The 26,742-nt window shown below is 41.0% G+C and overlaps 1 protein-coding gene across 1 annotated transcript in view; it reads right to left on the reverse strand.

The window, feature by feature from the left end:
• SYNE2 (spectrin repeat containing nuclear envelope protein 2) overlaps window positions 1-26,742 on the reverse strand; it is a 264,558-nt gene that overhangs the window by 202,731 nt on the left and 35,085 nt on the right. The window contains exons 3-21 of the mRNA XM_074956361.1: window positions 25,708-25,769; window positions 22,579-22,674; window positions 22,088-22,165; window positions 21,903-21,995; window positions 21,196-21,377; window positions 19,234-19,430; window positions 18,363-18,463; window positions 16,699-16,800; window positions 15,218-15,355; window positions 13,642-13,806; window positions 11,014-11,126; window positions 9,692-9,848; window positions 6,448-6,544; window positions 5,722-5,909; window positions 5,397-5,561; window positions 4,874-5,029; window positions 3,448-3,621; window positions 1,023-1,181; window positions 583-756 (exon numbers count right to left, since the gene is read on the reverse strand). Of these exons, the coding sequence (XP_074812462.1) occupies window positions 583-756; window positions 1,023-1,181; window positions 3,448-3,621; window positions 4,874-5,029; window positions 5,397-5,561; window positions 5,722-5,909; window positions 6,448-6,544; window positions 9,692-9,848; window positions 11,014-11,126; window positions 13,642-13,806; window positions 15,218-15,355; window positions 16,699-16,800; window positions 18,363-18,463; window positions 19,234-19,430; window positions 21,196-21,377; window positions 21,903-21,995; window positions 22,088-22,165; window positions 22,579-22,674; window positions 25,708-25,769 (2,597 nt within the window). The remainder of the gene's footprint in view (window positions 1-582; window positions 757-1,022; window positions 1,182-3,447; window positions 3,622-4,873; window positions 5,030-5,396; window positions 5,562-5,721; window positions 5,910-6,447; window positions 6,545-9,691; window positions 9,849-11,013; window positions 11,127-13,641; window positions 13,807-15,217; window positions 15,356-16,698; window positions 16,801-18,362; window positions 18,464-19,233; window positions 19,431-21,195; window positions 21,378-21,902; window positions 21,996-22,087; window positions 22,166-22,578; window positions 22,675-25,707; window positions 25,770-26,742) is intronic.

Below are 26,742 nucleotides of genomic sequence, written 5' to 3' on the forward strand. Positions count from 1 at the left end.
AACATTTCTACAGAAAGTTTAAGTATGTTAATAATAATAAAATAAAAAGTTTTAAACAAAAGTTGTAAGAACTGCCAAGAAACATGTGCTCTTTTCCAGAACAGTATAAAACAGAAGTCTCCAAACTGTGGGGTGCGCCCACCTATGGGGGCATGGAGGAGTGTTTGGGGGGGGGGGGGCGTGATGGGGCCCAGGCCAGGCCCCATGGGGGGCGGGAAAGGAGTGCCACCCAGCCCCGCTCCACTCCCAGCTCTGCTCCAGCCCCACCCCCAGCCCCCAACCATGGCACCACACCTGGCTGCAGCTCTATTCCCAGACCCAGACCTGCCCCCAGCTGTGGCCCCAGCCTCAGCCCCCTTACCCATGTCTGCTTTTCCCCATCCCAGGAACCGCAGCCACACTCCCGGCCCCAGCTCGGAGCCGGGGGGGGGGATGAACAGGGGTAACGGGGGGATGACCCTTAAAAATTTGGGGACCACTTGTGTAAGATTTTTTTAGTCACAAAATCTCACTATGAAATAATGTGCTCTGATCGTCAAAATCTTCATATGACACAGGTAGGAAGTAAATATTTGAACCCACCTCATTTTTTGAAATGTGCGCATCTGGGCTCACTTTTCGGCCAATGAGTTGCATAGCTTTTAAAATAGATGTTTCAAGCTCCTTCTGGGATTTTTCAAAATTGATCATGACCTCCTTTTCTGACAGAGTCTCTTCAGATTTGGGTGAGACAAGGTCTAGGTTATTCATGGTAGCCTAGGAAGAAAGCGACAATTTTTAGGGTGTACATGAGTATTGTTAAAACAACTAAAATATTCCTTTATAACATGACTCAAGTTTCTCAGCTTTGGATATTAATTTTGAAATCTCTTCTCCTTCTGCGCCTGACAAGAGAAGAGTTGCTCAAATATTTTTAAAATACTTATATTTTACATGGACCCTAAAAGATGCCTTTCTAACCATTAAATACTACAGATAAGGATATCTGTGTACTGAATATGATAGTGATAGGGAACAAAGACCTGGAGTCTCTCTCTGACTTCTTTAATTCGTGTCTGTAGCCCAGCTGTCTCAAAATCCGGGAGGGACACCTGGCTTGAAATGTTACGTGTCAAAACTTGCAAGATTTCTTCTGCTGCAGCAACTTGTTCTTGGCACAAGGTTCTTCTGGCAATTAGGATCTGTTTAGATGAAACACAACAGAAGTCTTCAATATTAAATATTATGTATATCCTTTAGCTTTAGGAACTGAATTGAAAGGCAAGGATTGACTGAAAAGTAGGGAATATTTGGTTACATATGGACCATGCTTTGCAATTACAGGTCATTATCTTGCAGTCCAAAGTATCAACGTCTGGGGAGAGGGGAAGAGAAGAGTCTGGCGCCAACCAAAAAAAAGAAGCAGAGAAAAAAAGTTGTCAAGCCATCTAATTAATTCCATTGTGATGGGGTGTCCACCTCACACACAACCTGAAGGGGTTAAGGTGGCTAGGTAGGCCAATTAACTGTCCAGGCTGCACCTGAAGGAAGAGCCAGGGAGCAGGGATTAATTAAAGGAGGCTCAGCTGAATGGGAACAGGAGGCGACTGTATGAAGCCCAGGAGCTGAGAGCAGCTGGAGGTTCAGGGAATTAGTCTGCAATCATTCCCTGGGAGAAGGGAGCTGTGCAGCTGGCACCCCCAGAGTGTGGGGCGAGCCAGAAAGACAGCAAAGGCTCAGGGGAAAAACAGCAAGGCAGACCTTGGTTGCTGAAGAGAGGGTCCCTGAGCTGGAACCTGGGGTAGAGGGCAGGCCTGGGTTCCCCTATCAGCCACTGGGGAAGTGGAGATCGGACTACCTGGGATAGTTCATGCTGAAAGACTTTGATACCCCGGAAGGTGAGGACTACAGTGACCTGCCTGGAGGGCCAAGTCATGAAGAGGAAGCTGCAGCTCCTGGAGTGAGAGGGTCTGCAGAGTGGAGAGAGCGCCAGAGGAGGGCACAGCATCTGGAAGGAGCTAATCCCTAAAGTGGCCAGGAGGAGATGCCCCTAGCAGTGAGTGGACCCTGTGACATCCATACGCATATTTGACTTGTGATTGTACTTGCTATCACTACATTATATGTTACATTTTTTTGCCTAACCTTCTATTTTAAAGTATTTTTTAAATATATGCTTGTATACATACAACCTAGTAACTGAACATACAAAGCACATATTTGCACGTGCATTGTCTGATCATGAAAATGTGTACACACAGCAGTAACTGTATCATGTGAGTAGTCCCATTAAAATAAACAGGAAGTCTCATATAAGCAAAGTTACTCATGTGGATATTTGCTTGCAGAATAGAGCCCCAAATGTGCACTCAGCTGTTCAGAAAACATGCTTGGATATTTTGAAAGCACAGCTTACACTGCTGGGTTTGGATATTTATCACTGTGTGTCTTTACAAGAGCTGTTCTGATCTATGAATATTCACCTCATTTTCAAACTATCCATTACCATTCCTCTGATGATGATCTATGCTTTATTAAATATTTCTCTAAGTGAAACAAAAACTTGATCTTGTGTAATCATGGGACATGTGTTTCAATAAGATTGTAACACAACTCACAGAAATTTAAGAGCATTTTTGTCACCTTCACATTTTTAACAAGCAAATGTCACACTGAGAATGGGATTTAGTTTATATACATGCACACAATTCTGAAAATTCATGTACATTCTTAACATGCCCATACCTCCTAATACTGTAGACTTTACCCAAAGCAGGAGTGCATAATCTCTAAGTAAAATAACCCTGAGACTAAAAACAAAGATCTTTGCAACTACACTGAGGACTCTTTCCCTCTTTACAGAGTGGATGTTTGAATCAATTTCCCACAGGGTCAGATACATAAAGTACAGAGCAGGCAGCTGATTCACACCCCTGCCAGAGCTCTACAGGTCCCCTTTCCAGCCAAGCAGGACTGATGGGATAAAGTGCTTCCTCCCCAGAGGATAAATGCATTGCCTCTGCAGTAAATATTATCACCAGCATTCATCACACTCTCACTTCATTCATTTGCAGGGTATTAGTCAGCAGGGAGTACTGGGCAGGGAGTGTGCTGGATTACTGAGGGGGCCGGAGGGCCTTTATCACACAGCTGTAACTCGTTGAAGAATGGGACTGAGATCCTTCTTTAAATTGTGATTGTAATCTGGGAGTGACGATGTTTGAGGGGAAAAGCAGTCACCATGATGGGATACTCAGGACTCTGACAGGAGCCATCCTGAAAAATAATGTTAGACAACTAACCTAGCCCTAGCAACATTACAGCACCTCCTTCCCTTACTTAGCCATTTATTAATACAAAACACATCCTCAGTCCTGCTTCATTTAACACAAGCCATTGAATTCATAACTCAGGTCTGAGAATCTGATGACTGGATAGATATTTTAAACTTTATATTTGCATTTCTACCTGTAAAGATTGTTCTGTTGAGCTTCCCACGCATCCTTCACATTTGATGGTCTCAAGAAGGCATTCTGTTCCCGTGGCCCAGTTTTCTACTCCTTTGAGCAGCTCTTCAATTTTCTCCACTCTGGGCAGAAGCTCAGTGGCCTGTTCAGTTACACCTGCATTCTTTTCTCTAAGCTGAGAGCATGGAATATTTAGAATCTTAGCAAAGTCAGTATTTGTAAAATGCTCAGAATTTCCTTCTCCGCCCACCCTACATTGCAAGCATTTAATCAGCCTATGGGCTACTTTCTGGCATTCACTCTGTGACCCAATATCTTCTTAATGCCAACTGACAAGAGGGCGCAATGGGGTTACAGGAATCTCCTGATTCTGGTATGCACATTCTGGTTCACCAAAGAATGGCATGTGAGGTCTCAAATGAAAGGTGGCGTCACTCTCGTCATCAATATCATTGTGCAATGTATGTGCAGGTGCTGTGTATAAACTGAAAATATGTTCTTAAAGTCTGTATCAAGGTACTAGTCACCAGAAAAGGTGAAAAACAGCCTCTCTGTTCACATGTAACTTGACTATTTTCTTGTTCACAGTGGATCCCCTAACTAGTCTTAACTGAATGCAAATGAAGGATTGTAAGAAAGAACTTCAGAAAGAATCTAACAGGAAAAGAAAGGCAGCAGGAGAAGAGAACCTTATCTTGAGTGTGGGACAGCACATTTGCTTCATGAAAGAGGGGTCTCAACCAGCCTTGGTTGAGAATTCTGGAGAGAAGTTTGGTTCAGATACTCTTTTTTTTAGACAAGAGAGTAACTTGTCAGTTAAGTATAGGCTCTAGAAAGCATGTTACGATTTTGTTTAATATGTACCCATTTGTTTCCAATATTCTTACTCACTATTACTTGAATTTCTATTCTGTGATAAACTATTCTTGTTTTCACTATAATTATATCTAAGTGCTATGGTGATAAGCAAAGTGCTGGTCCTGAGTTGACTCTTACAGGCCGGTGAGTTCTGTCCCTGTGGGAATAGCAGGCCTGTAATTCTGTAAGTGTTCTGGGGAACAGGAGCTGAACACTGCCGAGAACTCTGAGTACTCAGGGGTTACTGTGTGCTGATCGCTACCTGTACAGAGAGAGCGAGACCTGTGAACACCTGGGAGGCCGTGCTTGTGCTGTCACATACGGTTTCAGGGAGCTGATCTACAGCAGGCAGAGACAAGACTACTTCACGCTAAGAGCAGGCAGTGATGAGGTGCCTCACAGCCGTGGGTACCCCTGGGGACCATCACATACACCCCGAGGAGCACAGGTGGAAGCTGGGAATGAAGTGGAGATGTAGTGCCCAAAAAAGTGGGACTGTATATTCAGTAGATAAAACTACCCAAATTTAAGTGCTGATATACTGATTAGAATATAGGAGAACTCTTTACCTTTGCATTCTGAATATGTTTCTTACTAGCCTCCGTTGATATATCTGCTGTAGCACTGCATGAAGTTGGCACTGCCTCTGCAGGAGGCTGAGAATTTCCATTACTGTCAACAACTGACTTCTTTTGCTCTTCTTGCATTCTCAGTAATCTCATCTCCTGTGAAAAGGTTGCATAGCATTTGATACTATCATTTATTTTTGATCATTTATTGGCACAACAGTATCATTAATAAATACACTTTTTAAGGGCTCAGCTAGAAAACTGAAACAAGGGGCTCTAGTATATTCTCAGCCATATACACCATTGCATTCAATGCTAATAGAGTTCTAAAGGACTTTTACAACTGGGAACCTGTATGTATTGCTTGTTTTACCCGCTCCAAAATGGATAACACTGAATTGTATGAAAGATTATTGATCTGTAAATAACAACCGATAATTATACTGTTAAAAATACAGCTGTGCTTTTGAAATCTACATAACAAAATGATCCCATGAAAGTAAACAGAGCTGCGGTTACTTACAAACTGTGTTCTCTTTATAAATTTAGCCCATCTTGTGTTCAGTTTTTTCAGTTCTTTAGAAATATCTGATCCCACTTGCTCATTGCTGACTTCAATTAAGAAGTTTCCAGCTTCATTTAAGGTACCATGCACCGAGTTCCAGTCTGCCAGAATCTCAGTGGGGACCTATAGAGACGCATTGAAAGGATTAAAGACCCACCATGCAGTTCTTTAATATATTTCCCAAAATAATAATAATAATTTGCACTTATAAGACTTCGAAGTGCTTTAAAAAGGTGAACAAGTATCTTTATGCTTAATCACAAGGAGACATTCAATCAAATACCTTTTTAGGGTGTCCTTTTCGTGTTTCGTCCAACCATGTCTTCAGTAAATGAATGTTCTCCATATAAGTAGCCCAAGAACATAGAACTTTTTGTAGGACAGTGTTTACATTGTAAATATATTCTCTGCATGTAGAAATCTTAGAGTCTACCATCTTAAATAGTTTACCAGTGTCTGAAGGATCACCAGCTAGAATATTAAATACATGATAAAACAAATGTTAGAAATAGACATTAATTCATATTAATAATTTCAATATTAAGCATATTTCTCAATTGCTTGGAAACTGCCACAACAGAGAAGTGAATCCTTCCTCCTTTGGGTGCTGAAGGGGATTATTATTAACTGTTTGGAAAAACATAAACCAACTAAACAAAACCAACATTCTGCAGAAAATAAAAGAGGGGTAGCTATGTTAGTCTGTATCCCACAAAAACAATGAGGAGTCCAGTGGCACCTTAAAGACTAACAGATTTATTTGGGCATAAGCATTCGTGGGTAAAAAACCCACTTCTTCAGATGCATGGAGAATTCTTCCATGCATCTGAAGAAGTGGGTTTTTTACCCATGAAAGCTTAGGCCTAAATAAATCTGCTAGTCTTTAAGGTGCCAATGGACACCTCATACTTTTATTTTTAAAAAAAAACAATCAGGAATTAAAACATTAATAATGATCAGTTTAAAGCACAACTCTTATTAAAGTACTATATTATTTGCATTCACTTACCTAAGACATTCGTGCTTATGTTTTTGTTTTTCATGTCTTCACATATTTGAAAAGCAGTTTCTAGTTGAGCTATGACTCCCCTTTCTTCAATAAAATCCTGCCCAAAGTTAAAGGGAATTGAGATAGGTAATACTGACTGACATAAAAATATGTAGAAAATTCAGTTTGTGATCAATGAATTTTTAGAACATGAACCCAGAAGATACAGGCCAAACATAAACAAAGCAAAATCAAGTTACTTTCACTGCATCCCATCCCCCACTTTGTATGAATTATGCCTATTATAGGGCCTGATCTTGCAAACGGTTACTTCTGTAAGTAATCCTAACTCATGCATTGAGAGTTTGTCTACACAAACACTTAGGGTATGTCGACACTAGAAGCACTGCTGTAGTGTAGACAATTACTACATTGACCTAGCACTGTCTACTCTGGCACTTAGGTCGGCTTAACCAAAAGTATCGCAAGGTGTGAATTTTTCACACCCCTGAGTGATATAGCTAGGGTGACCTAAAAGCTGTCTACTTTAGGCACAGACCAGCCCTTAGTTTGCAGCAAGCTGGGGTGTGACTCTACCCCACACCAACCTGCCATGGAATAACTGTCTGTGTGGACCCTGCTGAAGCACATTAATAGTTCACTGATAAGCGTTGATTGAGTCCCATTTCAAAGAGGATTAGATCAAAGCGCATTAATAAACAGTTAATGCATGTCACCAGAGTCCACACAGTTAGTCCCCAGCAGGCTAGTGTGGGGTAGGTTCACACCCCAGTTTACTGTGAAGAAATTGTTCATGTAGACAAACCCTCAGGCCATTGACTCAAAGAGGCCACAGTACTTGCCTGAGTCAGGATAAGTCATTTCAGAATTAAGTTCTCAGATCATAAACTCCTTGGGGAAGGCGCTTGTTTCCGATAAGCCTGCAAAGTGCCATGAGCACCTATGGCACTACAGAATTAATACACAGGACTTCTGGTTTGGGGGATTTATTAAGTTCATTTTTTAGGATTTACTTTTTGCAATTTTTGAATTGTATGTAGATGTCCAAAAATCAAGGGGTTTCACAACTTTGTTACTATATACTATATGTTCCCTAGTGCACTTTAACACAGTACTGTTTCAAACAGCACTACATCTATGCACACTAGGGAACCTTTGGTGTGCACCAGCAGGATCAACATGGTCCAATTAATGAGCAACACTGAGTGTACTTTAGAAATCACACCCCACAGTCTGCATTACTGCTCTGTATAGACAATCTCTTAAATACAAGCAACAATTTTTGGTGTTTTTCTGGTGTTTATTGAATAAACATGGATTTTTTTTTAATATCAGGTATGTTTTACTGCTGCTTATCAGTTAAAACCAAAAATCAAAAGCCCAATAATACATTATAATAATAAATCTGTGTTAACAATATACCAGATGAATCATAGAATATCAGGATTGGAAGGGACCTCAGGAGGTCATCTAGTCCAACCCCCTGCTCAAAGCAGGACCAGTCCCCAATTTTTGCCCCAAATCCCTAAATGGCCCCCTCAAGGATTGAACTCACAACCCTGGGTTTAGCAGGCCAATGCTCAAACCACTGACCTATCCCTCTCCCCAGAAACTGGGGCCAGATGAAACTGACAAAATCCAAGAAATTCAGAGTAAAGGTTACATTTCAATTTTCAACCCACCATGTTATAGGTTATTATTGCTGATGTCTTCAAGAATAGTGTGATTTTACACAACATGTTGCCCCATCCTGCACTTCTAATGCAGGCAAAATTCTCCCTGATTGTAACTGGAGCATTGCCTGTCTAAGGACTGTAACGTTGAGCCCCATATGTGCTGTAATAAACAGCCACAAAACGGGAGGTAAGCACAAAATGCAATCAGACAAGTCAACTCATCCGCAACGAGGACCATAAGGATATGTGCATATTGGGAAGGAAGAGAAGGAAGGGCTGCTGAGTATCACTCTCTGGGAGTAGCAGGTGGTGGCAGATGGCTTCTACATTTGGAGTCCTGCTGCTGCAGAATTGAGAACCACTGGCTGTCCTGCGCGAGAGGGTTGTGAATTTGAGGCAGGGAGTGGGCTGATATTGCTGACCCTCGCATACTACAGGAGGAAAGGAGGCTAGTCAACTGCCCCCAAAGACAATGACAGAAGAGAGGTGGCCACAGATAATCACATCATCAGAAGAGAGAGATAGATGGGGGAGAAGGGGGAGTATTCAGGGCCTGTCATGGAGAAGGTATCTTGGCTCATGGCTTTTGCTCAAAATCCTGCGAAAACTCATCACTTGCATAGGATTTGGACTCACAATCAGATGAAACTCAGTGGTTTGGACTGAGTTTTGCTTTGAAGTTCTTGGGTTCAAATGAAATTGAAGCTTAAGAGTGAAATCACTCTCACTGGATCCAACAAAAAAAAGCATCACTGAATCCAGGCCTGAGCCAAACCAGAGTGTTTTATGAAACTCTGGGAAACTGTAACTGGAAAAGAGAGACTGAAAAAGAGATGAAGGGAGGAAAGAAATGCAGCATAAGGTGTATTATTGTAAACACTATCCACACTGGCAGGGTCCATTCTAGTGTAAGATGATGGTCACAATCACATGGTCACATTTAGCACAGTGGGCATGGCATGAGAACAACAGCCTTTGATAATTTATTTTAATGAGCAAAATTAACTAGCTTCAGAAAGGGGGTTAGTCCTTCATCAGTCTGTATGCTTCTCCTTGCTGCACAGTGACAAACTGCTGGATGATCATAAATAAAATTTTCATTCCATAGTTGTTTGCAGTGTTGTTATAGCATGCTGGTTCCAGACATGAGAGAGACAATGTAGGCAAGGTGATGTCTTTTATTGGACCAACTTCACTTGGTGGAAGAAGGTACAAGCTTTAGAGCTACACAGAGCTCTGTACCTTTCCACCAGTTGAGGTTGGTCCAATAAAATATATTACCTCACCTACCTTGTCTCACCTTTATTCCAGTCTGAAGTGTATTTTAGCTATATGAGGCATACACATATCTACAGCAAAATGGGAAGATGAACATGGTGATAGCAAGGCCTTTTATAAAGATACAGGTTCAACCTGAAACCCACCCTCCTTTGCATAAATCTCAAATTGCCTCCAGCTACGAGAGGATGCTGGATGGAATTAGATCTAAGGCTGTATCCAAGAGGGCAACTACCACTGGTTTAAATTGGAGAACAGTTGCCAAAAATATTAACTATTTTTAAGCTTACATGCCAATCTCTCAGCAATAACTCCACAGATTCCTTAGTCCCATATTTGATATCCCTGATATTTAACTTTAATGTCACTTCATCCGAGATAGCGGAGCACAGGCAGAAGTGGTATTCTAGAAGTATGCTGAAGTTTGTAGACTGGATATTGCTAAATCTGGAAAACAGAAGAGTTTTGGAATTAAACTGGACATAATGAGGCATTCATTTACAGAGACCGACCCCTAACCTAAAAATTACCCGAATTCCAGATATCATATGTAAACACAGTCCCTACTGTTGAAGAGGAAAAAAATTTCTAAAATATTTAGGGTTAATTATTTAAATGAGTAATGATTTGGGCACCTTAATTTTTGGATGTCCAATTTAAGAAACCTTAAAAGGGGCTGATTTTCAGAAAGTTCAGAGCATTCACTGTCTGAAAATCAGGCCCTTGAAAGGTGTCTCTAGTTCAGCACACAAAATCACTGGTCACTTTCGAAAATGTAGGTTTTAAACTGCATGACGATACCCTAATCAGCATAACTGAGATGGAACAAAACAAATTTAAAGTGTTTCAGAATTTACGCAAGCTCAATATAACGGTTAATTTTTAATGAGAAGATTAAAACTAATATTCCCCTACTAACTCATCTTCTGTTTTACTTGAAACAGTCTCACAATCCTCATACACCAAACCACCTCTTCCTTCCTCCAAAACCTACATCAAAACACAATTTTTTCACAAAGGTTTTCAAAATTGATCTCTGCAAAATCCTTACTCCAGTTTAAAGTCATAACAATGCCCATCTTACTACTAGCATGTGGCTGACCTGCTTTGCCTGTGTTTGTACTAGACAGTAATAAACTCGTTGAGGTAGGACCATGTTTTTGTATACGTTTGTAGAACACAAAGCACACTGACAGTGCTCAATAAATAATAAACTCAGAGATGGCAGAATGATGCAGTCCAGTTTTGAGCTAAGAGCGGACTTTGTCAGATGCAAGTTTTTAATTATTTAATAATACTTTGTACTTATAGTGCTTTCATCTGTAGATCTGCACATGATTTTAAAAGATGGGTAAGTATCATTATCCTTATTTCACAGATGGGGAAACAGGCACAGAAAAGTGATATGACAAGATCCTGCAGCAAGTCAGTTGCAGAGTTGGGAACAGACCATTTATGCTTGTGCCATCTAAGTGCACAACAACTGAACACAGAAAACAAGTAATTGGAGTGTTTTTCCATAATGGTGCTAAGCTTGCTAAAAATAATAATTTAACTTAATATGCATGTAGTCAACTCAAGTGCCCAACAGGGTAAATCTGCGAATTGCAACCTTCTTTTCATGTCATCTAGCTTCTCAGTTGGAACCAGTGGCATATCCTTCTCATCTTTATTCTCAAAGGATTGAAGGGTGACCAAGTGACAGTCAAAATAATCCATCAAGCCCTGGAAAAAAATATTATAATTAATATATTTCACTGCTAAGTAGTGTACTTGGGAATATACAATCCACTCCCATATTACAGTGGGAGCTATTAAGAAAACACATTTACCACAGAATCTCACTTCAGTTTTTATTCAGTACAGTATAAATGCATTTCCTATATTACCCCCAAATGTGAGTATTTACCAAGCATAGTAAAAACCTCGCCATGTTTTTATATATATAGGTAATATTGCATTGTCAATACTACCAGTGTTTGTTTACTTTTAAAGTCACCCTCTCCACATACTGTAGTGCAATATTACGTCTTTCCAAAGTATGAAGCTCTTGCTTTGCCACACGTTAGACTGACAGCAAGACCTTGTAAATAAATACCTTAATTTTTAATTGTCTGTAAAATCACTATTTAAAAAAACATTTATCCCATTGACAATATATTAACCTTTCGATGGCAGAAGTTGGAATTTTTGCGGCAAATCTCATGGGAACATATCACAGGTGCCAGTTGCCAAAAGCAACAAAATTGAACATACAAAGTACCCACAAAGATTGTCTCAGAATACTGCACGACATTCCCATATGAATATTAATCACAATATGGAATGCAGCATTCCTGTAAACTACTATTAAATACTTATGCCACCTGGGAATTGAAGGTGATAAAAAGTGTATGTCACAGATGAAGGGCACAGTTATAATTACACACAAAACAACTATGTTAGAATTAATCATGTAATTAAAGACTGTATCATAATATAAATGTACAGTAGGGATAAATTAAGGTTGCACAGGCAACCTTAATTCTCACACTTCTTAATATGTCTTGCAACTTTAATACTGTTCTTTGAACATATTTTTATGTGTGATTTCCTAGGTTTTTTAAAAAACTGAAAAATACCTAACACATCAAATTGACATCATATTGACACCGACATAGGTCATAGCAGTGTTGGAACTAGAGCTGATCTGAAATTTTCCAGCAGAAAGTTTTCCCATTCTGGAAAATGCTGATTTGATAAAATCAAAACATTTTGTAGGAATGTGTTGATTCTGCTGAAATTTTCAACTGGAAATTATTGAAACATAGGCAAAACAACATATTTTCCCTATCCCATTCTCAGAAATAGCCAAACCATTTTGGCTGAAATTTTCAAAAAAAAAAAAAAAAAATACACGTGGCAGAAACCCAGCATAGAAAATTACAGCTCAAACTATTACAGTTTGGCAAAGTTTTAAGCAACTGAAAACAGGGTCTTGTATTGGGAAGTGCTGGATAACTTAATAATAGGCAGCACTAATAGCCCAATCTATAATAAACCCTCCCACCTTCTCAAGCTTACAGACAGGGCACATCAAATAACCAACCAACTTGGAATATAACCCAAATGGCTGGTCATAAAAGACAAAAGATGATCATTCAGGTATTCTTTTAAGAGGCTTAAAATTCAAAAGAAAAACTTAAAAATAATATCAGACTTGGGGAGTCAGTGTAAAGATTTCATTACTGGAGTAATATGTTGTGACTTCCAAATATCAGACTATATTCTGTTGTTTTTAAAGCCCCAAGCTGCCAAATACTTAAGCAAGTGCTTAACTTTAGGCACATTAAGTTCCACTCAAGTCAGTAGAATTTAGCCATGTGCTCTTCTGAACAGGGATGGACATAAGTATAGATGTAAGGATTAGTATTGCTTATTTGCTTTGCTGACCCAGGGACTAAATTAGTTGCAGGAACCATGCTCTGGGGTGGGGCTAGGGATGAGGGGTTTGGGGTGCAGTAGGGTGCTTCGGGCAGGGATCGAGGAGTTCGGGGAGTGGGAGGGGGATCAGGGCAGGGGCAGAGGTCTGGAGTGTCAGGGGGTGAGGTCTCCAGCTGGGGGTGCGAGCTCTGGGGTTGGGCTGGGGATGAGAAGTTTGGGGTGCAGAAAGGTGCTCCAGGCTGGGACCAAGGGGCTCAGAGGGTGGGAGGGGGATCAGGGCTGGGGCAGGGGTGTGGTGCTTGGGGTGGGGGCAGCATGTGGAGTGGAGCCCCCTGGCTGCCCCTACACATAGGAGCCGGAGAGGGGCCATGCCACTGCTTCCAGGAGCCACATGGAGGGGCCCCTGACCCTGCTCCCGGCTGGAGCATCAGAGTGGGGCAAGCCCCAACCCCGCTCCCTAGCGGGAGCTCGACAGCTGGATTAAAACGGCTGGTGGGACAGATGTGGCCCGCAGGCCGTAGTTTGCCCACCCCTGTGCTAATATGATGAAAACACATTAATTTACTCACTCCATCAAGGCTTTCTCTTACATCTCACCCCCATAAAGGCAAAAAATTTTCCTACAAAACTCTGTATTTATCTGGTTACCCTGCCATTGTTCAAAATCAACAGCTGCTAACAAAGGCATCTTTAGAAGTACATATATTCTCCAAAAGAAATCAATCCAGTGACCACATTCCCTCCCAAAAACTAACATCACTTCCATAGTAGGTGCTTTAGTGGGTCAGATTTAACAGTCTTTTTCTGTTTAACAAACCTTAAATAATATAATTTTTCCTTTGAAGAGGGCCATTGCTTTACAGTGGTCCTGCGAATCAGGTAAACCATCTGCCAGCAGATGTTCTACCTCTTGGAGCCAGACCTCGATGCTGTCTAGAGGTGGGGGTAGTGCACAGTCCAGCTTTGTTTTCCATTCATTAATCTAAAAGGCAAATACAAGTCAATGGTAAAATCTCTCTGTTTATTTCTTACCCTATTCTCAGGGGATTAGCAAGATTATTATATATAATACTTGTTAATCTAACATTCTAACTACATCACAGACAAATTTTGCGCTCAGTAGCAAGCAGGCAGTTCCCACAGCAGTCAAATGGGAGTCATTTGGGTGCATTCAAGATCAGAATTTTCTCCCCCGCTTGCAATCTTCTTGGTGCTACAGGGAATTGAGCAGTTTTTGTCAACATACGATGACTAACAAAAAGTTTTGTCACAGGGAAATTTACCCAAAGTTAGTGGCACCTTGACAAATGACTTCTATCATGAATAATGTGCTCTGACTGTCTTTCCACCACTGCGGACCAAAAGTATCTGATCCACAGTAGCCACTGATCAAGCAGGGAGATACTTGGCATAGAATCATAGAATATCAGGGTTGGAAAGGACCTCACGAGGTCATCTAGTCCAACCCCCTGCTCAAAGCAGGACCAATCCCCAACTAAATCATCCCAGCCAGGGCTTTGTCAAGCCTCACCTTAAAAACCTCAAAGGAAGAAGATTCCACCACCTCCCTAGGTAACGCATTCCAGTGCTTCACCACCCTCCTAGTGAAAAAGTTTTTCCTAATATCCAACCTAAACCGCCCCCACCGCAACTTGAGACCATTACTCCTTGTTCTGTCATCTGCTACCACTGAGAACAGTCTAGATGCAGCCTCTTTGGAACCCCCTTTCAGGTAGTTGAAAGCAGCTATCAAATCCCATCTCATTCTTCTCTTCCGCAGACTAAACAATCCCAGTTCCCTAGCCATTCCAATCCTTAGTTCAGGGACAGTTAACATGAGCAAGCTCATTACCGAGTACTATCCAATGGGATTAACAGTCCTGCTACGGCAGAGTTGGATAATGAAGGAAGGCCACCCATGCCACGGAAAAAAAATATCTCATCAGCTACAGACTCTATTGCTCGCTCTTTTCTCTGCTGCTTCATTATTTTAACCCTTATTATGTCAAACAGAACATTTTAAGCAGAGATCAGCCCAAAACTCTGCATCTGAATGCTGCTAAGCTCAGAGGACGATCAGATCAAGATCATGCTTTGCATGCCGCTGGCAGCCCTAGGATCAGATAGGCATAAAGAGAGCCACATTTGTCATCACCCTCCTCTAGCCACAAACCCCCAACTCCACCCCCACACTTCTGCAGCCCTGCACGCCAGGCCCAGCTCAACGGGACCTCAGGATCATGGCCAATACCTCAGTATAGTGATTCCTCCCCCTCCCCAAAAAGGAGAAACATAATTATACTACAGTATAAATTCCTGGGGTGAGCTTTATCGTCTTCATAGAATGTGTTCACATTAATAACATAAACAGCAGCTAGAAATACTTCTGTAACCTGGGAGGTTAGGTTATCCCATGTTGCTCTCATCCGTTTCTGATCTTCATTTAGCTCAGGTACACTTCTTTTTGAAGACAACACTGGCAGAAAGGGTCTTTTCTCTTCATTAAACAATTCCATAAATGACAGCATTTCCTAGGGTTAAAATGGGAAGGCAATCTATAGTGGAAAACTACCACATGTAATAATTCCTAGAACCAGATATTACTGTTGGAGGTGAATTTCTGACTCCCATTTACTTCAGTGGGTGGTCCAGATAAGGAACGATGGAATGATAAAACCACTGAGGTCAATGGGAATCAGGCACCATCATCTAAGGGCAGTATCTGGGCCTCACAATATAACACTGTAGCTGAATTTTTATTTAATATCATGTTAATACATTATTCCCAAGCAAATGCACAGTAATATCTCTAACTTTTTCTACTGCTATAACTATTCAACTGTACTGAGAAAAATATCTTGTCTGAGACTAGGCATAGTCAACATGGGGAACTGTGAAGGCTACGAGGATATTACATGTTAGATACAAGGCCAAAGTGTGCCACACAGATGTTGCTCAACTGGGGTGGAAACATTTTAAAATCTGTTACTTTTGCATTTTGACTGTCAATACATAGACTGTCAAGAGGGAAGTCAGACCAGCTGCAGAACATAGAGTAAATCTAGCCTGGCTGACTCTGCATGGAACTTAAATAAGAGGAAGAGAAGAAAACACTCCTCCCTGCCTATTATAATATTCAATCACTTGTTTTCAGTCAGACTTTGTATGGGTTCATGTTCTCTCAGGGGCAAATTGTGACTATCACCCCACTATTAGTGTAGAGGGCCCTGGATTCAGCAAAACCACCAGCAAGGGAAACCACTGCACAGGGACTGCAAGTCCCATACTCTTCCAGAAGTACAGCTCCATGGGGTCTCCCTGATGGATGACGGGTTTGGGGGCAGGCTACGGCAAGTGCGGTATGTGGATCCACTGGCCATTCTTCCCCTGCTCCTAAAGAGGGCAGAGAGCAACACCCATTAGGGGTTGCTGCAGCACGAAGCTGCAACAGCACTCGCTGTGTGGAGAAGGGGATAATTACCTCTCTAATGGCCCCATAAATCTCCCTTCTACATACTCCGTTATCTGGGCTGTACAAATGGAAGAAGCCATTCCCCTAAGGCATGAGTAGCAGCCAACACTTCCAGCACCCCTTCAGTGACAACAAACTGACGCAAGACCTACAATATTATCACCACAGTAACTGAGAAGCATATATCTACATTCCTCCTGGAGAGGGAATTTTATCTTAACTCTTCCTCAGTGACTTTGGTTTATTTACCAAATCCAGTGACAGATTTGGGGGGAGGGGACGGTGTTAAATTTAAATCTTCAGATTGGACAATAACTTGAAAAGCTACTTTTGGGGGGCTTATTTTAATATTTCTCTTTGCAAATACTATCATATTCAAAAATGTCATTTAATGCTACTTACTTGAAATTTTCTATAGCATGTTTCACTTTCTGTATCAACCAACAACTTTGTTAACTTCTTCTCTTGTGCAGTCAGCCAGCTCAAGGCCTCTTTTACTTTCCCCTGGTAATTGGAGCAGAAAATTCCATTTTTGCATTCTGCAAGTCTTATTTTTAGTTTGCATTGTGTCATAAAACAACACACTAGTGAAGCCTTCCCACTCACTAAAGGTCTGTTCCAAAGCCCATTGAAATCAGTGAAAAGACTCCCACTGATTTAATGAGCTTTGGATCAGGCCGTACAAACAGATGAAAGCCAAAATCTTCAAACCTGGTGCCAGAAGTTAGTTTCCTGAATACAGTAAGGCAGTTTGAAACAAGTAGCCAGACTTCAGGGTGTTACAGGAACGTTCTATCATATATAAATTGTTGGTTAATAGATAAAGGTGCCAGTAGATGGCATTCAAGAATATACAGCATACATCCTGGGTTTTGTAGACCCAATAGAATTCTTGCTGTGCCCTTCAAATGGCTTTCTCTGGATGCTCTTTATATCAGCTTCTAACAAGAAGGATCTGGGTTGCTCAGCACTTTTGACAATCAGTCTACTTCTATCTAGGTACCTAGGTATAATTTTGGGAGCTTGCATTTAGGCAACCAGGTCAGAAAATGTTGGCTGGAATATTTATGGACATCTTAACTAACAAAAAGTGAACTTTGCAACAAAGTTTCTGTCTACACTATTAAAAAAAAAATCTACCATGTTGGGGATTTTGGTTACAATAAAATAGGGACACACAAGGTTAGAATAAGCTCAGTTGTGTCACTGTAGACAAGATCACACCATGTTTTATAACTATGTTACTGAACCATACTACAGTAGGGGTGGGCAAACTTTCTGGGCCGAGGGACACATCTGGGTGGGGAAATTGTATGCACGGCCAGGGCAGGGGGTTGGGGTACGGGAGGGAGAGCGGGGTGTGGGAAGGGGTGCGGTGCGCAGGAACGGGCTCAGGGCAAGGGATTGGGGCAGAGGAGGGGTGCGGACTATGGGAGGGAGCTCAGGGCAGCAGGTGCGGGGTGCGACAGGGGGCTCAGGGCAGGGACTTGGGGTGCACGGGGGTGCAGGGTGCAGCGGGGGCTCAGGGCAGGGACTTGGGGGGCAGGGTGCAGGAGGGGTTCGGGCTCCGGCCCGACGCCACTTACCTAAAGCGGCTCTGGGGTGGCAGCAGCGCACACTGGGTCCAGGGCAGGCTGCCTGCCCTGGCCCCGCGCCGCTCCAGGAAGCGGCGAGCACCACATCCCTGCACGGCCCCGGGAGTGGTGGGGGGGGGCCCCACACAGGGCTCTGCGGGCTGCCCCTGCCACGCCTCCAGGTACCTCCCCCAAAGCTCCCATTGGCCGCAGTTCCCTGTTCCAATGGGAGCTGCGGGGGGCGGTGCCTGGAGGCAAGGGCAACGCACAGAGCCCTCAGCCCCCCCCCAGGTGCCTCAGGGACATGGTGCCGGCCGATTCTAAGAGCAGTGCAGGGCCTGTGGCACCGGGGGGGCAATCCCACGGGCCAGATCCAAAGCCCTGAGGGGCTACAGGCTTTGCAAAGGAGGTGTTGAAATTCTCACTCAGAGTTATGAAAAGCAAAAAAGTACACGCATTTGGCTTGGTTCAATGATAAAAGAAATGATATACCTGCATGTCTTCTTCAGCCACAGGTAAACTTCTGGAATATTGCAGAAACTGAGCTACATAAGTCATGATAGATTTTTCATCTGGACTGATAACATCGACATCTGTGAGAGGTAGCACACTATTAGCTCATTCCTGCATATTTCTCAGTTTGATTGTACAATTATATTCTACAGAGCAATCATGAAAATTTAGCAAATACAAATGAATTTATTTTCAGCATTTCAGTTAAAATTTCACTGACAAAAAACAGTATTAAATGGATTTTTTTCCTCAGGAATACTGTAATACAAAACAGCAAATTAGAAAAGCAGGCAATTGTTAATATCGTCATCATGCAGCTTTATATTTTTTCTTCTAAAGGATGTTCCTGTAATTGTTGCCAAGTCAAAACTCCTATTAATTCAGGCTTCCTATGAACTATTCAGCAAAGAACCTCAGGTTAGAACATTCTTACTTTTATCATAAAGATCAGTATGTCATTTTACCCCCCAATCATCACAGTGATTAAAGATTAAAAATTCTATTTAGGTACATGTACATTGCAAACGAAACCCCCAACAGCAAGTCTCAGACTCCAGCTCAATTGACTTGGGCTCATGCTACAGGGCTAAAAATAGCAGCCCAATTAGGCTGGAGCCCAGGATCTGAGACCCACTCCCCTCACAGGGCTTTAGCCTTAGTGGGAATGTCTATACTGGTAGTTTTAGCCCATAGCGTGAGCCCTGAGCCTAAGTCCACAGACCCAGGCTTTAGAACTCGCTGCCATAGATTTTTTTTGCGGTGTAGACGTATCCTTTGTTATGAACGGACACTGGTTTGACAGTATCAGCATCAGATCTTATACCAAGTGTATGCAAAACAGATCATTTACCTTCAGGTTCAAGAAGTCTTGGAATATTTAATTCATGTTCTGCAATTTTAAAAGCCTCCTGCAGATTTTCTTTGTTGGTTCTACCCTTTGCTCTGTCCATGTCAACTAAATCTGGTCTTAAAGCATGGATGATAGCTAAAAAAGCCAGTCCATTCCTCCAGCTTGATTGGAAATCTGCCACTTTGATAGATCCATGCCTGCCCCAAAATCATAAAGAATAAAATGTCATGTTCTGTTTTCTCAAAATATTTAATATTCAGTTATCAGTACAATGTAAATCATGTCAGACTGGGCCTAATCCAAATCCCACTCGAGTTACTGGGAAACTTTCCAATTCTGTGGAAGCTGAGTCAGCCCCATTATGCACGGTCAATATAATCAGTCCAACAAACTTAAAAACTGAAATATTTTTCATTGCTTAGTATCATGCTGCTTTTACTTCTTGCTATGTGCTGCAATGGCACTTGGATGACCAAATTTTCTTTTTTTATTTATTACATTTAAGGCATCTATCAATGCCTTTTACAGCACAAAAAACAACAAGCCAATAGGAGTCAGGCGTCTTACTACCTGAGGCCTTTTTGAAAATCCCAGCCTTAAATTTATTACATTACTTTTGGAAAGTTGTTGTTTTTCCAAAATGTTCAACTGAATTAGGACTAGAGAAATGAAAAAAATATTTAGAGAGGGATCCCACAATTTCTACAATGCATCTGGTGTCTAGATGATACATTGATGTACATAGAAGATTCATCAGTTACAATGAGTCCTGAGAAAACAATTCCTCAAAAAATAGTTTGTGTATAGTGGATATGATGGTATGTGAACAGGGGTTAATGCAGGGTGTCAGTGATCTTTCATGATTAAAACGTGAGGGTCCATTGATTTAAAAACCAATGTTGGTCTTACATATATGTTATAGCAGTAACTGATATGTTAAACCCACTCTAATCGCAATCAAATAGATTATACCTTTTCTGAATAAAGACAGGCAAAAGAAAGATGATAAGGAAAGAGAGAGCTTTCATTTACATGCAAACCCCATAGCCTTAATAAAACAAATGAAAAATATAGAAAATGTAAGATTCAACTCCTGACAAGTCCCGTATATACATCCAGCAGAAAGCACCTGCTTTGCTGACGAACACTCTAACCTCCCACTAACATGAATGGAAGATTAATGGGGTGACACCAGAAAAGGTAACCTGGAGAGCTAGAACGAAAGGGCTGAGGTTTCGGTAATATTTTTTAAAATGTATTTGTGCGAGGCAGTGGCTTTTCAAGGAAATTCAGATGTAAAGCCCTGATCTTGCAAAATCATATGCACATGATTAGCACTCTCATTTAAGTCAATGGAATGACCTGCCGTGTGTCAAGTGAAGCAGGTGTATAAATCTCTGTTGGAGCAGAGCCTGAGCCTTCTTAACTCTATAAAAAGTCCTTAGCTCATGAAACTCTTTCTTTTGGCTTGTGCAATGCTCTGGGGGGAAAATGCATGAACTGGGATGCTGATTCTTTTCTAGGCATTCTGCTTTTTTTTTTGTTCAACAAATTCTTGGACGATTAGTGTAACTTTGTTACTAAGAGAACCAGTAAATGCTAATCCAACAGGATTAAAACTGGCAAAGCATGCAAGCATTGCAGTAGGCACATTACACAAAGAATGGAGACAGCTGATAAAAAAGAAAGCCAAACAAGTCAATTTATTTATCAGTGTTTTCTTTGTAACGTTAGCTCCAACTTCTTATATTTAAAGGACACACGTCAACATATTTACACCCCAAATTTGAAATCCAAGCTTTGTTAGAATTGATGTGAAATGTCAACCAGATTCTAATGTGCTACTTCTTTGTTATACCTAGTAATCAGTCACTAAGAAATTAAACAGACAAAATAGCGCCTTTATAGGGTGACAGTAAAAATAAACATGAGATACAGTTTATACGCTTTCATGGTACTTACATTGAACATTGCTCCTTCACCCACAACAGGAGGGCCTTTTTAGCAGATATCTTCCACCGTTTCTTAACTTTACCTCTTTTTCTTGCCTGTGGGCTTGCAGCTGAAGATGAGTCGACAACGCTCGAACAATCAAGAGATGGCTGATTATAACTACTACCAAGGGTCCATGCAAGTTCTTCAATCTACCAGAGACAGGGGGAGAGTTTAACAATGTAAAAATCACTGTTCACACTTTCTCAGAAGAGGCTTGTCAGAGTGGCCCAGTTTAATTCCCCCAAGATTCTGTCTGCATTGAGCATGCTCCAGCCCAGGGTTGAGAAGAACCTTCCCTGTTGCAGCTCTGGGCTGCTACAGACTGGGCCAGGCCCAGGCACCAGACCAGAGAACAGATAGCTGTCTCTCCTGTGCACATACCTTCAGCCAGAATCTGGCCCATGATTTTAAACCAGTTATAAAAAAATATTGACATGCACATCACACTGCTGTCAATCATATCCTGCTCAGCTAACAGGGACCCTAGTACCCATTTCAGAGAAGCAGCTACAATGTACAATTAGAACATATTAGATGTTTCTTCTCTGAGCCAACACTTCAGGCATACATTGTGCTTATGCATAATTCATCTCATTTTGTGACCATTTTATTCCACAATTTTTTGTATGTTTTTCTCTATTAAAAATACTTGCTCACATCACTGCAATACTTACATGAAAATGTAATATAATTGTCCAAATTAGGCCAAGCACAATGGAAGGTTTTCCTTCAATAATGTCAGCAACATGAATATTTATGACCTTGATCTGGAAAAAGAGGATCACTGTTAAAGAAGGAACATGTTCAACAAACTAAACTGGTGTGAAGAGTGAATTTTAAAGGTAACTTTAATACTCACTGATTTGTTCTTTAAAAATTTCAAGGCATTTTCTATATTGCTTCTGCACTGGAACATGTTACATCCTTTCTCCCGTGGCTACAAAGTAAAACGAAAATATTGCTCTATCAGCTGTGACAATCTGTTTTATTTTAGATTGTTCACCAATAAAGGTCCAAATCCTGCAAAGACTGATGTCTGATTTTGCATCCATTGACACCAGTGGCATCCCATTGACTTAAGTGTTGCCGCATCAAGACCCTTGTGAGCAGTCAGCTCAAGCACAGTGCCAGTAAGTTCTTGTTGCTTTAGCCCTTGCAACAAGGACAGCTGATTCTGAATGAGAGAGCCTGCAAGCCATGAGACAGTTGTTCCTGGCAGTGGAAGGTGTGACAGGATACTCACCCCCTGACTCCAGTGGGACTGCTCACATGCTTACAGTTAAGCACATCCATAAATCTTTACAGGATTTAGGCCAAAGTCAGGATTTCATTCCTTTATTTTAATCTTACCAGTTGTTGACCTGAAAGTACTTCCAGCAGGTCTAAGAGCACACGACCTTCTTTGACATCTGTATATAGATCTGAGACAACGGAAGGAGGAGTATGCTGCAAAAGTAATACATTTAGATGCAAGTTATATACTGAATTCGGAAATCATCATTGAGCAAAATATCACTGATTGCTTTGCTTCTTTTTTTAAAAAAAGTTTTATTTTTTTGCCCTTTTTTTGTTCCACTTACCATTTTTCTGCTTATTTCAACAGAATGATATAGAAAATAGATTTCTTTTAAAGCTGAGGGCCCCAGTTCAAGAGAGCATCCTTGTTCAGCAAAGCACTTAAGTATATGCTTAACTTAAAGTAATTAAAGCCAATTAACTTTAAGCACATGCTTAAATGCTTTCCCAAATAAGGGCGGAATGAAGCACCCACTAAAGCGCTTTCCTGTACTCGGGCCAAAATTATCATGTTTCTAGCTATGCCTTTAAGGAGGCTAAGAAGAGGAGGGTAACTCAGTTTTGATGCAAAATTTCCAGTAACTAATTTTGAAAAATATGAAGGTCAGAAAAAGCAGCTGATTAATGTTCTTGCTTTTCACCAATGAAGCCTAAGGTTTGAATATTGACTCTGGAGATAAATGAAAATGACCTCAATGTTGCTTGCTATTTGCAGACTTCGTAAAACCACACTGTGGCTCCCCATCTCTGCTCAAGAAGGGACCAGCACTGAAACAGTTCATACGCCACAGGTCAGGACCAAAATGCATTGACAGAGCAGATTCGTGAAAGCTTACAAGTACCTGCCTCCATCCTTGACTTTCACTGAATTAAAACAATGTTTTAAAAGCATTCCAGTGTAGCACAAATATACAACAATAAAACAAACAGCCTATGATAATGCCTATATAACACCACCAAAAAAAACCCCTACCAACCAACCAACACCACCACAAAAATATATAACCACACACACCCGTCTCTGCCATGTGCATGTTATTCAACAGTTAAAACATACTTTTCCAGGCTAATTTTCCCTGTTGAACCATGAATATTTAAATTTGTTTGGTTTATTCATTCTTCTACATTTTGCTCTCCAAAGTACAGTTCTAAATTTATTCGCAAACAGCAGCAACATCAAAAAAACAACAACTTTGTTTAACATTAGTTATGGTTGCTCTCCTCAGTAAACAAATCATAAAAAATTAGGAAATGCAAAGTAAAGGATAAAAAGTTTGCGAAGTGAAACATTCTTGAGTTAGGAAATGCCAGAACGAACATTGATCATGCAATCTTAATTCAGCTCACTTGTGCATATGCATTACGATACAGTCATTAATTACATGATCCCATATTATTATTATTATTATTTTACACAGAACCCTGGTTTGTTCAGGGCGTAGGATGGATCTGCTCTAGGGATGAATTGGGATTGTGTAGTGAAGGAGCCTGTTGTCTGTAGGACCCCTGCCTCATTTGCTGCAGAAATTGGTAGGTGTGTAGTGAATGAGCCAGAAGCCGGAGGAAAACAAAGGATGGTCTTGTGGTCAGGATAGTTCAATGCCACCTGAAGGCTTGGATTCTATCCCTGCCTCTGCAACAGAGTTCCTATGTGATGCTTGGCAAGTCAATTACACCAAACGGGGTTCACAAAGTCACTTCTGCATGTAATTAAAGACTATATAACAATCATACCACAGGGGCACTGAATTAAGGTTCCTTGGGCGACATTCATTCTGGCATTTCCTAATCTGATAATGCTTGACTTTGCAATTTTTTAATCCTTTTATATCCTTAACTTTGTACTTCTTATTTTTTATGGTTTGTTTACTGAGGAAGGCAATCTTAAAGAATGTTAAACAAAAACTTTTTTGTTATTGAATTTCCTGATTGCCCCGGGCAGGAGGCGGGGGGAGCAGGGGGAAGGCGCTGATCTGTGGGGTCTGCCAGCGGGCGGGAGGTGCTGGAGGGAGCGGAGGTGGGTGTAGGGGAGCTGATGGGGGGCTGCCAGACTGTTTAATACCTGTATTAAATTGCTTATTTAAAATTGTTTAAAATGTATATAATGCCTTTTGTCTGGCAAAAAAAAGTTTCCCTGGAACCTAACCCCCCGTATTTACATTAATTCTTATGGGGAAATTGGATTCGCTTAACATCATTTCACTTGAAGTCACATTTTTCAGGAACATAACTACAACATTAAGTGGGGAGTTACTGTAATAGAGCACTTCCACCTTTGTTGTTTTCAATGTACATTTTATTGCCATTGTTATCTTTGTGAAGTGCCACATTTCACCGCACAGTGTCATGTCGACAAATATATTCAAAGTAATTAAATTAATTTGTAGTCATATAAAACCCTTGGAAAACCAGAAGAAGCACAGAAAAGGGGCTGTCATTTTGTAGCTTTGTATTCATGTAACCCTTTTGGAGGATAGTAACAAACAATTAACCTTGAAATGAAACAGTACAAACCCAAACAGCACAACAGGAACTTATCCAAACACAGTATGCTTCCATTACAATTACTCCTGTGACCTACCATAGTCTGAGGTAAATCAGTTATCAAAGGCAGCCATTGCCATGACGATAGGATGCAGTGTTGTTGTATTCGCGTTGGTCCCAAGATATTAGAGAGACAAGGTGGGTGAGGTAACAGCTTTTATTGGGCCAACTTCGGTGAGAGACTCTTTCACCAACAGAAGTTGGTCCAATAAAAGCTATTATCTCACCCACCTTGTCTCTCTAACAAGGGTAACAGTAACTTTCCCCACGTGTGCAAACGAACTGGGGGAGGGTGAGTGATGAGTGGTTATCTCCAATGTCACAGTGTTACAGCTCACATGACAGCAGAGGGCATCAAATGTAAGGGGGGAAGCGGGGGAATCAGGCTTTTTCACTGTTCCTGTTTTCCCAAATTTCCTAAATAAACAACAATAAATCAATATAAAATACACATTGAAGATCATTCCTCACACATATTAATTAATGAGTGAAATTTGCTTCAAATTTCCCATGGCATGTTTATAAAAAAAAGGGTTTTGAGATACAGAACCTGAAAAGCATTTCTGATGCAACCTTAACTACGGTCTCATTATTGCAAGACAATGAGACAAAACTATGTTCCACAGACCATTTTCTTACCTTTGCCAACTGTGAATTTATCCAACTAGTGAAGGTTTTCTTCTGGATACATTCCTGCTCCACTGTGAAAAAAGAAAAATCACTTAATAAAACAATTTAACTATTTTTATTTCACTTTTTCAAAGAGAAACATGGACTCCAACTCAAATCTAAGTTCTGTCTTCAGTTATCTCAGTGGGTTTTTAACATGGATTTTAATATTATTTTCTGGAATCTAACTGGTATTTTCCTCCACTCAGAAATGAAAGCATCTCCAAAAGCTCCACAACCAGAAAGCGCACTCTTACTGGACTTGATGGGGCTTTATCTGAGGGAAAGGTCCATCCACACAGAGAATCTTAATGTTCTTTAAGATTTTTTTTAAAAGCTCAACTAATGCAAATAGTAAAATGAACAAATGAGCCTACAAAGCAATATGTCTAAAACAGCTTGGACCTCAACTTATTTCTAAATGTGCCTCAAATGCCTTAGGCCTTTTGTCAGCATAAATCTACTGTTGCAATTCTAAAAGTTCAGATCTAGGGTAAAATTGTCAAAAGTGTCAAAAATCACTAAGGGTTTGTCTACACAGGGATAAAAAACCGGCAGCAGGTCCTGGTCAGCTGACTTGGGCTCACAGGTCTCAAGCTCCCAGGCTGAAAAATCATTTGTGCTGCATGAACAAATCTAAAGGCATAATCTATTTTGATTTCTCCGGTGTCCCTCCCAGGCTTTAGGCATATATTTCATTCAACTTAGGTTGCTACCAACCTTCCTCTCCCCTGACAGCTCTCCCACTACCTGCAACCCATCTGATTAAAGCCATGAAATCTGAGGTGCACGGTAACAGACCTATGGTAATCCAACTAGAAAGATGATTAAACCAGGCCAATTAACTTGGCCACTTAATTAGGACAAATTCTGACATGTATATGGCACTTATCCCTCTCTCTTGGTTCCAACTTGTATGCACACTCGTGGGACATTTTGAAACTAATGCTCTTGTTAGCTAAGATGTGTAATGTTGTATCTAGAACATTGGTTAAAACAGACTGA

The sequence above is a fragment of the Natator depressus genome, chromosome 6, assembly GCF_965152275.1.
Source record: "Natator depressus isolate rNatDep1 chromosome 6, rNatDep2.hap1, whole genome shotgun sequence".
NCBI lineage: Eukaryota > Metazoa > Chordata > Testudines > Cheloniidae > Natator > Natator depressus.